This window comes from Sapajus apella, unplaced genomic scaffold, assembly GCF_009761245.1.
Source record: "Sapajus apella isolate SASKATOON/1434 unplaced genomic scaffold, GSC_monkey_1.0 scaffold42, whole genome shotgun sequence".
NCBI lineage: Eukaryota > Metazoa > Chordata > Mammalia > Primates > Cebidae > Sapajus > Sapajus apella.
In genome coordinates, this window is record NW_022436982.1 from 1,042,738 (window position 1) to 1,058,991 (window position 16,254).

At 42.5% G+C, this 16,254-nt stretch overlaps 1 protein-coding gene across 6 annotated transcripts in view; it reads right to left on the reverse strand.

Moving 5' to 3' along the window:
* The window catches only part of NFX1 (nuclear transcription factor, X-box binding 1), an 81,841-nt gene that overhangs the window by 15,254 nt on the left and 50,333 nt on the right, over nt 1-16,254 (reverse strand). For 5 of the 6 annotated variants that reach the window (XM_032299965.1, XM_032299966.1, XM_032299963.1 and 2 more), the window contains 7 exons: nt 13,627-13,735; nt 12,315-12,434; nt 9,385-9,464; nt 4,096-4,326; nt 2,817-2,890; nt 714-815; nt 34-75 (listed from right to left, as the gene is read on the reverse strand). In XM_032299965.1, the coding sequence (XP_032155856.1) occupies nt 34-75; nt 714-815; nt 2,817-2,890; nt 4,096-4,326; nt 9,385-9,464; nt 12,315-12,434; nt 13,627-13,735 (758 nt within the window). Of the gene's footprint in view, nt 1-33; nt 76-713; nt 816-2,816; nt 2,891-4,095; nt 4,327-7,771; nt 8,833-9,384; nt 9,465-12,314; nt 12,435-13,626; nt 13,736-16,254 lie in introns of those variants that run through there. The other variant, XM_032299968.1, reaches the window with a different exon arrangement.

The following is a 16,254-nucleotide window of genomic DNA, read 5'->3' on the forward strand; positions in this document are numbered from 1 at the left end:
AGGGAGATTAAAAAAGCAGCTGCAACTACTTACTTTTTCCTTTCCAAGGCTGAACACTCCTCATCACACTCCAGCCTTGATAAGCAAAGGAAAAAAAATAAAGTCAGAGTACAGGCTGTACAGCTCCTACCTAGCAAGAAAAGAAATTCTCAGTCAACCTGGAAGCACAGCTGACTCCTGCCAAAGGACATTCCCTCAGGCCAGGAAGCAGCCTGTGAGGCCACCTACTCTTCAGTTTCCATTAGTACCCTTACCCTGGAAATACCACCTTCCCAGGGACCCCAATCCAGGAATGGCTGGATGAGGTCCCTCTCAAGGACAGGTGGGATGGCCTCTCTGTTATGGGGTCTAGGAGTCCTCCAGTGGCCTCAGTGTTCCCTGGCTTCTCAGCCCCAAATGCTCCACAGGAGCCCCTTTAACAGCCTGATCTCCCTCTCCAGAGACAGCCACCACTCTGGGCTCTCTATTCTTATACGGGTTAAGCTAAACACACAGAGGTCTCTGTTTCCTACTGTGAGGCCTGGAAAAGTCTCCTTTAGTCTTAGTCATCTCCTGAGTAGGATTCATTGTGGTTGGAGCGGATGTCTCAACATCAAATGTCTGTAGAATATCTATTATGTATGCAAGGCTCTATTACGAAGGATTGAGATAAATGAATGATCCCTGCCCTCTAATTGAAGTCAGAAGGCACATATATGCATTTTAAAAATTACCTGGCTTGATGAACTTCCTTTTTGGTAATTAACTTGCTGATCTCCACTGAATCTCCAAGCTGCATGTCTGTTATCTTAGAGGCCATGGAAATTGCAGCTATTCTGAAATACAAAAAAGAAAGGGAAAAAGAGGCATTGCAGTTTCAAAAGAACCTCCTTATACTTGGGATACAGAAGACCTCTTTAAAAGCAAATCTAGGCCAGGCACGGTGGCTCACACCTGTAATTGCAGCACTTTGGGAAACCAAGTCAGGTGGATCACCTGAGTTCAGGAGTTCAAGACCAGCCTGAACAACATGGTAAAACCCCGTTTCACTAAAAATTCAAAAAATTAGCCAGGCATGGTGCTGGGTGCCTGTAATCCCAGCTACTTGGGAAGTTGAGGCAGGAGAATCACTTGAACCTAGCAGGCAGAGGTTGCAGTGAGCTGAGATGACGCCATTGCACTCTAGCCTGAGCAACAAGAGTGAAACTCCATCTTAAAAAAAAAAAAAGCAAATCTATCACATGAAAACCGGTGTGGCCTTGGAAGCCCGGCTATTATAAACTACCTATATATTTATGTTGTATCTCTTCAATTATATTCTAAGCAGCTAAATGGGAAGCGATGAGGTGACTCAATTCCTCAGTATCCCCTAGAGCAAAGCTTGGCACTTAGTAGGCATTCAAACACAGCCAATCTAATGTGTGAAATCCCTTAAAGTCCTTTATCCATAGCACATCTCCCCATCTAACCAGAGATATATATAAAACCATTCAATCTCTAACACCTCCACCTCTGCACTCAGATCCCTATATGACTTCACAGGTTCCAAGACTTCAGGAAGCTGCAAAGATACCTCACAGAACAATTAGAAACCTTCACACCAGAGAAGCACAGGGCTAGCCCTGGCTGTGCCAATGACAAATGGTAGGATGTGAAAGCAATTCACACGCTTCCCTTCTTTTTTTTTTTTTGGAGACAGAGTCTTACTCTGTTGCCTAGGCTAGAGTGCAGTGACCTGCAACCTCTGCCTCCTGGGTTCAAGCGATTCTACCTCAGACTCCCGAATAGCTGGGATTATAGGTACATGCCACCATGCCTGGCTAATTTTTTGTATTTTTAGTAGAGATGGGGTTTCACTGTGTTAGCCAGGATGGTCTTGATCTCCTGACCTTGTGATTGGCCCGCTTTGGCCTCCCAAAGTGCTGGGATTGCAGGTGTGAGCCACCATGCCTGGCCCATCTTCCCTTCTTATCTCACAATGTAGTAAGACTAAAAGATGTGACAATAAACTAATACAGAAAATTTGTAAAAAGAAGAAGAAAAAAAAGAAGATAAAGACCAAAAGAGAGAAAAAGAGAAAGAGGAAGAAGGAAGCGGAGAAACTTAAAAGTTATTTAAACACTAAAGTTAGGGAAGAAAAGGTACATAAAGCAGCACTTTTTCTTTGAATTAGAGAAATTAAATTTTAAAAAATGTAAGAAACTTTCCAGCCAGGTGTGGTGGCTCACATCTGTGATCCCAGCACTTTGGGAGGCTGAGGTGGGAGAACACCCTAGGAAGCAGAGCAAGACCCCTCTCAATAAAACAAAATGAAACAAAAAAAACAAAAAAGCTGGGTGTGGTGGCTCATACCTGTAATCCCAGCACTTTGGGAGGCTGAGGTGGGCAGATCACACCGTTAGGAGTGGACACCATCCTGGATAACACAGTGAAACCCTGTCTCTACTAAAAATACAAAAACTTAGCTGGGCGTGGTGGCACCCACCTGTAATCCCAGCTACTCCAGAGGCTGAGGCAGGAAAATCACTTGAACCTGGGAAGTGGAGGCTGCCGTGAGCTGAGATCGCGCCACTGCACTCCAGACTGGACAACAGAGCAAGACTCCGTCTCAAACAAACAAACAAACACCTTTCCAGCTTTTAAAAAAGTTGGAAGGATACTATACAAAACATGTATCTGTGCAGAGCTGTTTACAACTAACTGATCAAAACCAGTTACAGATTTCTTTGTTCCTTCTCCACTCCCACTAGTTCATTTCACTAGCTTTAAGAAAAAAACAAAACACATGTATCTGTCTCACCTTGGTCACCAGTTGTTAACATTTAAGTAATACTAACCTTTGATAAGTACTAGAGGCTTCAGAGCAAATCACCATTTCTTTTCTTCGTCCACATTCACACTGTAGCTCTACCTGAAGTCAGATGAACATGGATCAACTTTTTGCACACTGGAACCATATGAATAAAGCAGTTTTCACTTTTAAATCCTCTCTTAAACTACGGCAGAGACTAGAGAGTCAGTGGGTGGCCACTCTCCAAGATGGAAGAAGCTAACCAACATGCAAATTGATACAGTTGTTGACATGCTAGGAAAGAAGTGCCTCATACACAATGCCCCCTTTCGGAAACCACTTTTGCTCTTAATTCTGGCTGAAAGGAAATACCGAGAACCAGCTTGGCTGGGAGACTCTCACCCAGGACGGACTGAAGGTATTACATGGCAGTGAGACTGACCCAGATAGCCAACAGAGTGATCTACTCTGGGGACCAAATAGCCCGAGAGCCCGTGGGGCTTGCAGCTCTCCAGGACTGCATGCCCTGTGCAGAGATTCATCCATGCATTTATTTCCTCTTTGACAGGTGATTCTTATTCACACACAGATGTTCTACATCTACTCTTATTAATACACAGATGTTTTACATATACATAGCTCAGGAATCTACCAAGCAGGCAGCTGTAACCCGCCTATCACTAATTACAAACTACAGGGTATCCTCCACAAAGGAGCCATGAGGGCAGGGCAAACTTAATGTTTCTCAACAAGGGAAGGCCTAGGATGAAGTTTTTACCATCAGAGACAGACACCTGACCTAGGCCCAGCTGTGGCCTAGCCAATTCCACCTCCTCATGGTGGCCATACATGATCCTTTAGACCAGGCTAAACCTTCCAGTTACCTGCTCTCATGGCACCCTCCACAAGGCTTTAACCGCTCTCTCCTGACACCACAGCCGTAGTTAGTTATCTAAGTAATAACTGAGTATCTGTCCCATCAGACTGTGAGGAATCATGTCTCTGGTGCACTAATTTATCCCCAGCACCTCATACTATGTCCTGCGCAAAAGACATTTATACATTTGTTAAATAAATGGAGTAAACAATCAGTGTCTATTGAGAATCTGATCCAAGGGAGATACAGACTGTGGTCCTGTGGCAGTGGGTACCAACTTCAGCAGGTAGAAACCTGTATCACTTACTCGACTTTTCTCTTACTTTCGATTCTTTTCAACCAATGACCCCTGATTAAGATGCATGACTAGGGGCCACTGTAGACAGTTCTGGACTCACTAGTAGCTTCAGAACCAGTCAGTGCCCCATTTTGGGCCAGAAATACCCACCTTGGCTTTACAAGCAGTCACAGGGCAGGGTGAGCTGGTATGGCAGGGTGCCATACATGGGTGACCACAGTCAGCTCTGGGGGTGGTGCAAGGCTGCTTGCAGGTCTCATCCACAAGACACTCTCCTTTGTGACAGAGTCTCTGACATTTGTGCATCACACATGGTAGTGTGGCACTGCAGGGTAATCCGCAAGAGATATCAACCAGGTGACAGGGTATGTTGCTTCGTAACTAGGAGAGACAGAAGTAGCCAGATTCTCATCTCCATGCGAAATTTGGGTTTAATTTTCTCTTAAAACATTTCTGAGCTTTTAAAAGTTTTTTTTTTTTTTTTTTTGGATACAGGGTTTCACTCTGTTGCCCAGGCTGGAGTGCAGTGGCGTGATTATGACCTCCCTGGGACTCAGGTGATCCACCCACTTCAGCCTCCCAAGTAGCTGGGATTACAGGTGCATTGTTTTTGTTTTTGTTTTTGTTTTTTTTTTATAAAGATGGGGTTTTACCATGTTGCCTGGGCTGGTGTCGAACTTCTGAGCGCAAGCAATCCCCCCACCTAGGCCTCCCAAAGTGCTGAGATTACTGGTGTGAGCTACTGCATCTGGCTATAGAATAGCCAGAGACGAAATCTCACTCTGTTGTCCAGGCTGGAGTGCAGCGGCGCCAATCTCGGGACTCACTGCACCCTCTGTCTCCTAGGTTCAAGTGATTCTCCTGCCTCAGCTTCCTGAGTAGCTGGGATTACAGGTACGCACCACCACGACCAGCTAATTTTGTATTTTTAGTAGAGACGGGGTTTTGCCATGTTGGCCAGGCTGGTCTTGAACTCCTGACCTCAAGCATTCCAACTGTCTCAGCCTCCCAAAGTCCTGGGATTACAGGTATGAACCACCACGTTCAGCCCAGTTTTTAAAATAAGGATTATTACTATTATTTTAATTTTTAGAGAGAGGGTCTCACTATGTTGCCTAAGCTGGACTTGAGCTTCTGGGTGCAATTGATACTCCTACCTTAGTCTCCTGATTAGCTGGGACTATAGGTACATGCCACTGCATCCAGCTTAAAAGCTGTATTTTTAAAGCTCTATTTATTTAAATACAATCAGTTTGATTTTCAAAGCCTGACTGGTTAGTTTGAGATGAAGAAAACAAATCTTAACTTTAAATAATGCCTGTTATGGGCTGGGCGCAGCGGCTCATGCCTGTAATCCCAGTACTTTGGGAGGCCAAGGTGGGTGGATCATGAGGTCAGGAGATCAAGACCATACTGGCTAACACAGTGAAACTTCGTCTCTACTAAAAATACAAAACATTAGCTGGGTGTGGCAGCACATGCCTGTAGTCCCAGCTACTCAGGAGGCTGAAGCAGGAGAATCGCTTGAACCTGGGAGGTGGAGGTTGCAGTGAGCTGAGATCGCATCGCTGCACTCCAGCTTGGGTGACAGAGACTCTGTCTCAAATAAAAGAAAAAAAGCCTGTTATGACTACTTTTAAAAGGATTTGTAGCAGAAACCAAAAATGTCATCTGGGACATAAACTTTCCAAGGTGACAATAAACAAATGTAACTAGATAACTAGGAAATGTTTGAAAAAAGCTATGACTAACTGGGAGGACCAGATGATCTTTTCCCTCCTCTCCAAACTGCTAAAGCAGTCAATAGACTAACTCTTACAGATGCTGGGGTGGAGGGCAACCTTGGCCCAGTGTTCTGAGACTGATGGCAGGGCCATTTTTTTGTTTTGTTTTGCTTTTTTTTTTGAGATGGAGTCTCGCTCTGTCACACGGGCTGAAGTGCAGTGGCGTGATCTTGGCTCACTACAACCGCCCCTTCCGGGGTTCAAGCCATTCTCCTGCCTCAGCCTCCCGATTAGCTGGGACTACAGGCGTATGCCACCATGCCCAGCTAATTTTTGTATTTTTAGTAAAGACAGAGTTTCACTATGTTGGACAGGCTGGTCTCGAACTCCTGACCTTAGGTGATCTGCTTGCCTTGGCCTCTCAAAGTGTTGGGATTACAGGCGTGAGCCACCATGCCTGGCCTGTTTTGCCTTTTTTTTTTTTTCTTTTGAGATGGAGTTTCGCTCTGCTGTCCAGGCTGGGGTGTACCCGGGCAATCTTGGCTCACTGCAATCTCCGCCTCCAGGATTCAAGCAATTTCCCTGCCTCAGCCTCTGGAGTAGCTGGGACTACAGGCACTTGCCACCACACCTAGCTAATTTTTGTATTTTTAGTTGAGGCAGGGTTTTACCATATTGGACAGGCTGATCTTGAACTCCTGACCTTGTGATCCACCTGCCTCAGCCTCCCAAAATCTGGGATTACAGGCGTGAGCTACCACATCTGGCCGTTTTGCTTTTTTTTTGAGTCAGAATCTTGCTGTTGTCTAGGCTGCAGGGCAGTGGCACATTTATGGCTCACTGCAGCCTTTAACTCCTGGGTTCAAGGAGTTAAATCCAGGATCAAGGAGTGATCCTCCTGCCTTAGCCTTCCAAGTAGCTGGGACTACAGGCATGCCACCATACCCCGCTAATTTTTGTATTATTTGTAGAGTCAGGAACCCACCAGATTGCCCAGGCTAGAAGGCTATTTTCTGTAATTACTTAATTCTCCTCACGCCTCCCAAGTCAAGGTCTCCACAGCTTCAGGCAGTCCTGTCCTTTAAAAAATTAAGAGGCAACAGGCCATGGAACCCACAACTCATTTTTTTTTTTCTTGAAAAATGGTCTGTTTCCAGGCTTCCTCACCATAGGAAAAAGTTGCTGAAATTGGACTCTTGTACGACCAAAGGCTAGTCTTATATATTCACTCAAATTCTTTCATTAACCCTCAAAATGAGGGATATACTTCTACTGAAGTGACATGACTTCTCCCCTTGAATAGACCTCCAACATTTAGGAAATTCATGTTTCCCATCATGCTGGAATTCATATTTTGGTAGAACGTAGTTCTCATCATTAAACACTTACCTATGGGCAATGGGGATCATTTTTGCACATGCTCTGCCCTGTCTCATCCTCTCCACATTACTTTCTTCTCACTATCCTTTAGGACATTAATTCTTCCAGAACACCTGGAGAGCCCTTCCAACCTCCTTAGCCCTCTGTATTTCCTACATTACTGCTATTGTCTGTTTTCATGCCTGCCTCCCGACCCAAAGTGAAGGCTCCACAAGGGAAGTGGTTAGTCTTGTTCACTTCCAAATCACCCAAACCTAGCCTATTCCCTAGCACACAGTAGGTACTCATACTCGATATCTGTTGAATCAAGTCTGAACAAGCCATTAATACAAAGATAACACATTGTTTTAGAATGGATAAAATGGAAGAGGTGAAATTTATAGAAAAGAATAAATACCAAGGACATGAGAACCACCCACAGGAAATCAGTGTAGGTATATAAGTCCATGAAGACAAAAGAATATGGCACGTTGTCATAGATGTCAAGAGAGTTTCATGAAATGTTGGCCAATACATCATGAAGCAAAAAGAGCAGGTTACAAAACAGTATCTTTTTTTTTTTTTTTTTAGTATACGACAGTTGGAATGTAGAAAACAGTATCATCCTAACCAGAGGAGGGAAAAATGTGTATCACATGTCTGGTGGTTTATACACCAGAATGTTAAAGAGTATTTCTTTCTCAGTAGCAGAATTAAATCTTACCAACTGTCTACAACAAATATGCATTTTTAATTGGACTTCACTTTATTGCATTTCATAGATATCACATTTTTTACAAATTTAAAGTTTGTGGCAACCCTGTGTCCAGCAAGTCTATCTGTTCCACTTTTCCAACAGCACATGCTCATTTCGTGTCTGCGTCACATTTTGGCAATTCTCACAACATCTCAGACTTTTTCATTATTGTATCTGTTATGGTAGTGATTTTGTTTTCCTTTTTTCTTATTTCAATAGTTCTTGGGGAACAGGCGGCGTTTGATTACATGGATAAGTTCCTTAGTAGTGATTTCTGAGATTTTGGTGCACCCATCACCCGATCAGTGTACACTGTACCCAATGTGTAGTTTTGTTTTTTTTTCAATTTTTTTTTTTTTTTTTCTGAGATGGAGTCTTGCTCTGTCACCTAGGCTGGAGTGCAGTGGCACGATCTTGGCTCACTGCAACCTCCGCCTCCCGAGTTCAAGCAATTCTCATGCCTCAGCCTCCCGAGTAGCTGGGATTACAGGCATACGCCACCATGTCCAGCTAATTTTTTTAAGTAGAGACAGGGTTTCACCATGTTGGCCAGGTTGGTCTCGAACTCCTGACCTTGTGATCTGCCTGCCTTGGCCTCCCAAAGTGCTGGGATTACAGGTTTGAGCCACTGTGCTCGGCCCCAATGTGCAGTTTTTTTATCCCTCACCCGCCTCCCATCCTTTCCCCAGAGTCCCCAAAGTCCACCGTATAATTCTTATGCCTTTGAGTCCTCATAGCTTAGTTCCCACTTATAAGTGAGAACATACAATATTTGGTTTTCCATTCCTGAGTTACTTCACTTAGAATAGTGGTCTCCATTTCCATCCAGGTTGCTGTGATTGCCATTACTTTCTTCCTGGCTGAGTAGTATTCCATGGTATGTATATATACACCACAATTTCTTTATCCACTCGTTGACTGATGGGCAGTTGGGCTGGTTCCATGTTTTTGCAATTGTGAATTGTGCTGCTATAAACATGCGTGTGCAGGTATCTTTTTCGTATAATGACTTCTTTTCTTCTGGGTAGATGCCCAGTAGTGGGACTGCTGGATCAAACGGTAAATCTACTTTTAGTTCTTTAAGGAATCTCCACACTGTTTTCCACAGTGGTTGTACTAGTTTACATTCCCACCAGCAGTGTAAAAGTGTTCCCTTTACACCACATCCATGCCAACATCTATTATTTTTTGATTATTGCCATTCTTGCAGTAGTAAGGTGGTTACAAAAAAATTTAACTGTTTTAAAGTAAAATAATTGGAATAGACAACAGATCATTGGTTTTCAGTGGTTGGAAGTTGGGGACAGTGAGTATACAGGGGCATGAAAGACGTTTGGGGGTGACTGAACTGTTCTACATCTTGACTGTGGTGGTGGTTACATGATGGTATGTATGCTTTTGTTAAAACTCATGGATCTGTACAATAAATAGGGTAAATCATGTTGTATGCAAATTGTATCTTAAGAAAAAAATTTTAAGCAATGGAAAGCTTCTTCTTCTGAGTGTATTTACTTTGAGAAACGAAGAGACTAACAATTCTTAAGTAATAAAATCATGAACTTCTGCCTGGAACAATGAGCACTTAGAGGGAAAACTTACCTCATGTTTGCCCATGCACCACTTCTGAGTTAGGAAAGTGCAAGGGGGACACTTCTCCTCACTATGACAAGAATGATACACTGCAGAAAGAGAAAGGTAACTTTAGGAATACTTTCTAAATAAAGCCACATAAACCATTATACATGATATAAGCGGCATACAGCATGAAACTTTTAAATTCAGGAACTGGGAGTACTTTTAAAAAATGGTCACAGGGGCTGGGCATGGTGGCTCACACCCGTAATCCCAGCACTTTGGAAGGCTGAGGCAGGTGGATCATCTGAGGTCAGGAGTTCGAGACCAGCCTGGCCAACATGGTGAAACCCCGGCTCTACTAATATTACAAAAATTAGCTGGGTGTGGTGGTGTGTACCTGTATTCCCAGCTACTCTGGAGGCTGAGGCAGGAGAATTGCTTGAACCTGGGAGATGAAGGTTGCAGTGAGCTGAGATTGCGCTATTGCACTCCAGTCTGGGTGACAAGAGTGAAATTACGTCTCCAAAAAAAAAAAAAAAAGTGGTCACAGCAAAGTAAAAAGTAAGTACCTAGCTTTATGTTAAAGTGTTGAAGGACGAGCATGAGTGAGAAAAAGAAACCCAACCAAGGCGGAAAAGACATGCCAAAACAGAAGCAGAGGAGGCAGCTTTCCCATTTCATCTCTTGCAGCACAGCCAAATGGTCCATCCAATTCTACTACATTCTTTTGGCCCTACCTTACACAGCAACTGCTCACTTCTGCTCAGATATCTTTGCTATTAATTCCATCTAAAATGCTTCTGCTGACTCCTTCCAATTTCATTACTGCCTATAAAGGGAGGTTCATCAAAACTCATCTACAACAAAGCTTTCCTTGGCTGACCACACTCTAGCCTGAGTTCCCTCACACTTCCAGGTGTCTCAGTTCTTACGCATATGGGTTGCTGCCACGTTATTTAGCTCATCTTCATGTGACAGGTGGTTTTATCATGTGTATTGAACTACCATTCTCCTCCTCTAGGGAGATCATAAGAACCTCAAGGTCACGGGCTATTTTTCTCTTCCTCTGTGTCTGATACCATGCTAGATATAAAATAAACACTTAAGAAAGTGGAAATGAATGCAGAACAAAATAGGCTAAAACACCACAATTCACAAATGGTGATGTTCTTACTATGGACCTTGTCCGGGAGGATTTGGACTTCATCTGTAACACCTGAAAGTAAGTGTAAAGGAAGGAATGGGTGGATACTGGCCTGGCCATGTACTTCATGCTGGTGTGAATGCTTGCATTCACAGAAGGGGCTTGCAAACCATACTGGGAGGGCTATTCCAAGATCCCCAAGGAAGGAGGGAACATTCTACTTCATGAAGAATTTGTTTAGTTCTGTTTTACTCTATTAACTTAACAAATCAAGAGCTGATTTTCTAGCTCTAAGACTGAATCATATTGCCGGACTAACTGTGGGTATCCAATCTGGTCCCTTGAATTATTTCACGTTTGCCTCTAGTATTCGGTAAAATGAAATGATGGGCCCAGTATGATGCCAGAGGAAAGCCAGCAACTAGACCTGACAGATAAGAAAACTGAGTGATGTCAAGTGGTTGTTGGCTTGGTAGCTGAGCAGTTTATCAGAGAAAAGCTGGAAATACTTAAATGTCCAGCAACACAAGACTGACTGAATAAGTTACATAGCCTATCCATGTAACAGGACATTCAATTGCCATTAAAAATTTATATTGTAAAAAAATACTCATTGACAAGGGGACAGATTAAAAATACAATGATAAGAGCAAAAAAAAGCTAGTTAAAAGCATTAAGTTCAGTAGGATCCCACTTTTATTTTGGGGAAAAAATGTAAACATATATATTTGCACATGGAAAAAGACCCTGAGAAATACATGTAAGGTATAATTCTTAGGCAGTAACATAATAGATTATTTAATCTCAAACTTTTGACTTTCTTTTTCTTTTTGTTTTTTTGAGAGACAAAGTCTTGCTCTGTTGCCCAGGCTGGAGTGTAATTGTACAATCTCGGCTTACTGCAACCTCGGCCTCCCAGGTTCAAGAGATTCTCTTGCCTCAGCATCCCAAGCAGCTGGGATTACAGGCGTCTGCCACCATGCCTGGCTAAGTTTTGTATTTTTAGTAGAGATGGGTTTTCAGCACGTTGGCCAGGCTGGTCTCGACCTCCTGACCTCAGGTGATCCACCTGCCTTGGCCTCCCAAAGTGCTGGGATTCCAAGTGTGAGCCACTGTGCCTGGCTGTTTTTCTTTTTTTTGAGATGGAGTCTCACCCAGTTGCCCAGGCTGAAGTGCAGTGGCACAATCTTGGCTCACTGCAACCTCTGCCTCCTAGATTCAAGCAATTCTCCTGTCTCAGCCTCCTCAGTACCTGGGATTACAGGTGTCTGCCACCAAGCCTGGCTAATTTTTCTATTTTTAGTAGAGACGGGGTTTCACCATGTTGGCCAGGGTGGTCTTGAACTCCTGAGCTCAGATGATCCGCCTGTCCCGGCCTTGCAAAGTGCTGGGATTACAGGTGTGAGCCACTGTGCCCGGCCTCTATTTTCTTAATTTTAATATGATAAATATCTATTGCTTCTATAACAACAAAAAAGTCACTTTTAATTTTGTAAAAAGACGCTAAACTTTGAACTATGTACCCAAAGTGGAGACCACAAAGAAAAGTTCTTGAGAGAGATGATCAGCTGGGGCTTCTTCCAACCTTTTCAGGTGTGTTCGACATCCCTAGAGTAAACCAATGAAGAGCACTATGGTTCCAAGCTGTGCCCCAGATCACAGACTCACCTTTACACAAGTAGCCCCTGAGCATAGGGAACAAGGGGCAGCCATCACACCATGACTTTAGAGCAGCGACAACAGTTATACAGCAGGATGCTAAATGACATGGTGTGAGCAGGCTGAAGTGTGAAGGCAAGATGGCACTCACCTGGATGGTCACATTCATGGACTCTAGCGCAGGTTTGGGTACATTCAGGGGGCCTAGTACCACAGGGAACTGGAGGGTAAATCACCGATGCACCACAATGGCAGGTTAATTCATCAAAACCTGGTGGAGCAGCAGGTAAAACAAATGAATCCTTTCTGAGTTTGGGATGTGCATGCAGACACACACACTTTTGCTTGTATTTTTAGAGGATATTTTTTTGAGGGGTGCTACTTTTTTTAAAAGACGTTTTTATTTCATTAAAGCTAAGCTGGTGAAAAAGGCACAGGCAGATATGAAGTTCCATTTATTACTATGATTCTGACAATTTCCTAATACTTTTCCCAACATATTTATAATTAGACTGGAGATTACATTAATGACTGAGTTTTTAATATTATAATAGGGAATTTGTCAACATTTTAAAGATCACATAACTTAGTGAACAATTATTTTCCAAATGATCAAGGTGTGCTATTATAAAAATCACACACGGTTAAAAAGATCCATTCAAAATATAAGAAAGTCCAATGAATTTTAGTGACAGAGAACAAAAACACTGAGTCAAGTTCTTTTTGAAATGAGATTGATTTCTGGTCTAATTTCAAAGAATATAATTATTTGAAAACGTCTTTAAAATACTCTTCCCTTCTCCTGTGTAAGGCTATCTGTTTAAGGCTGAGTTTTTTTCATAGGCCTCAACTATATCAAACAGATTGGATGCAGAAGTAGATATGAGAATCCAGCTATCTTCTATTAAAACAAGTATCCACTATTCTGTTTTTTTGAAAATAGTTATTTAAAAAAAATTTTGTGATTACATGCAATGAGTATATTATTTTTCTTCTTAAATATACTAATAAATAAATTATTTGAAAAATTTCTCAGTTTTAATTTCTACTATGATAGTACAGATAAATATAACTTAAATAAAAAGAGCTCTTTAGGATAATTTTTAGTAATGCAAATGAGCTCAACAACCCAGAAGTTTGCCAACTGCTGCAAATAATAGAGAAAGAAGACTGTTGAGGACAGAACCTAGGTCAATAACATATATGAGGCAGATGACAGAGAAGGAATCTATTAACAAACTAGGTCCCATCTCAGGATCACTGCTCATATCCTAAGTTTTGTATATTCAGGGACTACAATACAGCATTCAAAATAACTTTAATTTTAAAGTCTCAACAAATTTGAAATAATGAAGGCTTAGTTCAAGAATCCATACATTCTAAGTAAATCAATCTCTCAAAGTATATTATGTCTGAATTTCAAAAAAAACTCTTCTAATAAACTATACAGTGAAGATACTCACTGGCTTGCCAGCATATCTGGCAGTTTCCACGATGACAAGGTTCTTCACACCTATGAAGGCCACAACGGAGTTTCCTCCCACAAATCAAAGGACACTTGTGCTCCTTATCCTGGGAAGAAAGATTTATATTTGTTCACAAAATGGTCTTCATTTTGTATTTTCCATAAATAAGATTAACAAAAACAAAGCTCTACACATTTATGGATGAAATGATGTCTGGACATGCCTTCAAAATAACTAGAGAAGGGAGAGTAAGTGGGGATACAGATGAAACAAAATTTGTCATGAGGAGATCAATACAGAAGCTGCATGTTGTGTATATGGGACTCTCCATAACAGTCTCTCTGCTTCTGTATGTCTGAAATTTTTTTAAAAATTATTTTATTTTTACATTGTGTGTGTGCATGATGGAGGGGGGGAAGAGAGAGAGAGAGAGAGAGAAAGAGAGAGAGAGAGACAGGGTCTCACTCTGTTGCCCAGGCTGGAGGGCAGTGATGCAATCTTGGCTCACTGCAACCTCCGTCTCCTGGGTTCAAGTGATTCTCCTGCCTCAGCCTGTTGAGTAGCTGGGATTACAGGTGCCTGCCATAATGCCTGGCTAATTTTTGTATTTTTAGTAGAAATAGGGTTTTACCATGTTGGCCAGGCTGGTCTGGAACTCCTGATCTCAAGTGATCTGCCTGCCTTGGCCTCCCAAAGCACCGGGATTATAGGCATGAGCCACTACGCCTGGCATAATTTTACATTTAAATCTATTTATCTATTTGAGATCTGGTTGTAAGACTGGTTAATTTTTATATTTTTGGTAGAGATGGAGTTTCACCATGTTGCCAAGGCTGGCCTCAAACTTCTGGGCTCAAGCGATCCACCCACCTCAGCCTCCAAAAGTGGAATTACAAGTATGAGCCACCATGTCCAGCCTCAAATTCTTTTATAATAAGAGGAAGTCTTTAAGCCTTCTAACATTAGTTTATAATACTTGCACAATTCATCACTCTTCACTTTAATATATGAATTTTAAAAATAATTATATGTTATATACATACATACACATGTATGTGTATGATACATGTACAGCCTTGCTATTGGTACTGTGTTACCTTTTATTTATTTATTTTTTTTTTTGAGACGGAGTTTCGCTCTTGTTACCCAGGCTGGAGTGCAATGGCGCGATCTCGGCTCACCGCAACCTCCGCCTCCTGGGTTCAGGCAATTCTCCTGCCTCAGCCTCCTGAGTAGCTGGGATTACAGGCACGTGCCACCATGCCCAGCTAAGTTTTTGTATTTTTAGTAGAGACGGGGTTTCACCATGTTGACCAGGATGGTCTCGATCTGTTGACCTCGTGATCCACCCGCCTCGGCCTCCCAAAGTGCTGGGATTACAGGCTTGAGCCACCGCGCCCGGCCCTGTGTTACCTTTTATATGTGTATATGCACTGATATGGTTTGGCTGCGTCCCCAGCCAAATCTTATCTTGAATTCCCACATGTTGTAGAAAGGACCTGGTAGGAGTTAATTGAATCATGGGGGCAGGTCTTTCCCATACTGTTCTCATGATAGTGAGTAAGTGTCATGAGATCTGATGGCTTTATAAAGCCAAGTTTCCCTGCACAAGCTCTCTCTCTCTCTGCCTGTTGCTATCCATGTAAGACGTGACTTGCTCCTCCTTACCTTCCACCATGATTGTGAAGCCTCCTCAGCCACTTGGAACTGTAAATCCATTAAACGTCTTTCTTTTATAACTTGCCCAGTCTCAGGTATGTCTTTATTAGCAATGTGAAAACAGACTAATACAGTAAACAGGTACTAGTAGAGTGGGAAACTACTGAAAAGATACCTGAAAATGTGGAACTGACTTTGGAACTGGGTAATAGGCAGAGGTTGGAACAGTTTGGAGGGCTCAGAAGAAAACAGGAAAATGTGGGAAGTCTGGAACTTCCTAGAGATCGTTGAATGGCTTTGCTCAAAATGCTGATAGCGATGTGGACAATAATGTCCAGGCTAAGGTGGTCTCAGATGGAGATGAGGAACTTATTGGGAACTGGAGCAAAGGTGACTCTTGTTGTTTTAGTAAAGACAGTGGTAACACTTTGCCCCTGCTCTAAAGATCTGTGGAACTTTGAACTTGAGAAAGATGATTTAGGGTATCTGGTGGAAGAAATTTCTAAGTAGCAAAGCATTCAAGAGATGACTTGGGTGCTGTTAAAGGCATTCAGTCTTAAAAGGAAAACAGAGATAGATAGATAGATAGATAGATAGATAGATAAATAAATAAATAAATAAATGGGAAACAGAGCATAAAAGTTTGGAAAATTTGCAGCCTGACAATGCAATAGAAAGAAAAAAAATCCTGGCCAGGCATGGTGGCTAATGCCTGTAATCCCAGCCATTTGGGAAGCCGAGGTGGGCAGATCATGAGGTCAGGAGATTGAGACCAGTCTGACCAACATGGTGAAACCCCATCTCTACTAAAAATACAAAAAAACTAGCAGGGTGTGGTGGCATGCACCTGTAATCCCAGCTACTCAGGAGATTGAGGCAGGAGAATAACTTGAACCTGGGAGGCAGAGGATGCAGTGAACTGAGATCATGCCACTGTACTCCAGCCTGGGTGACAGAGCGAGACTC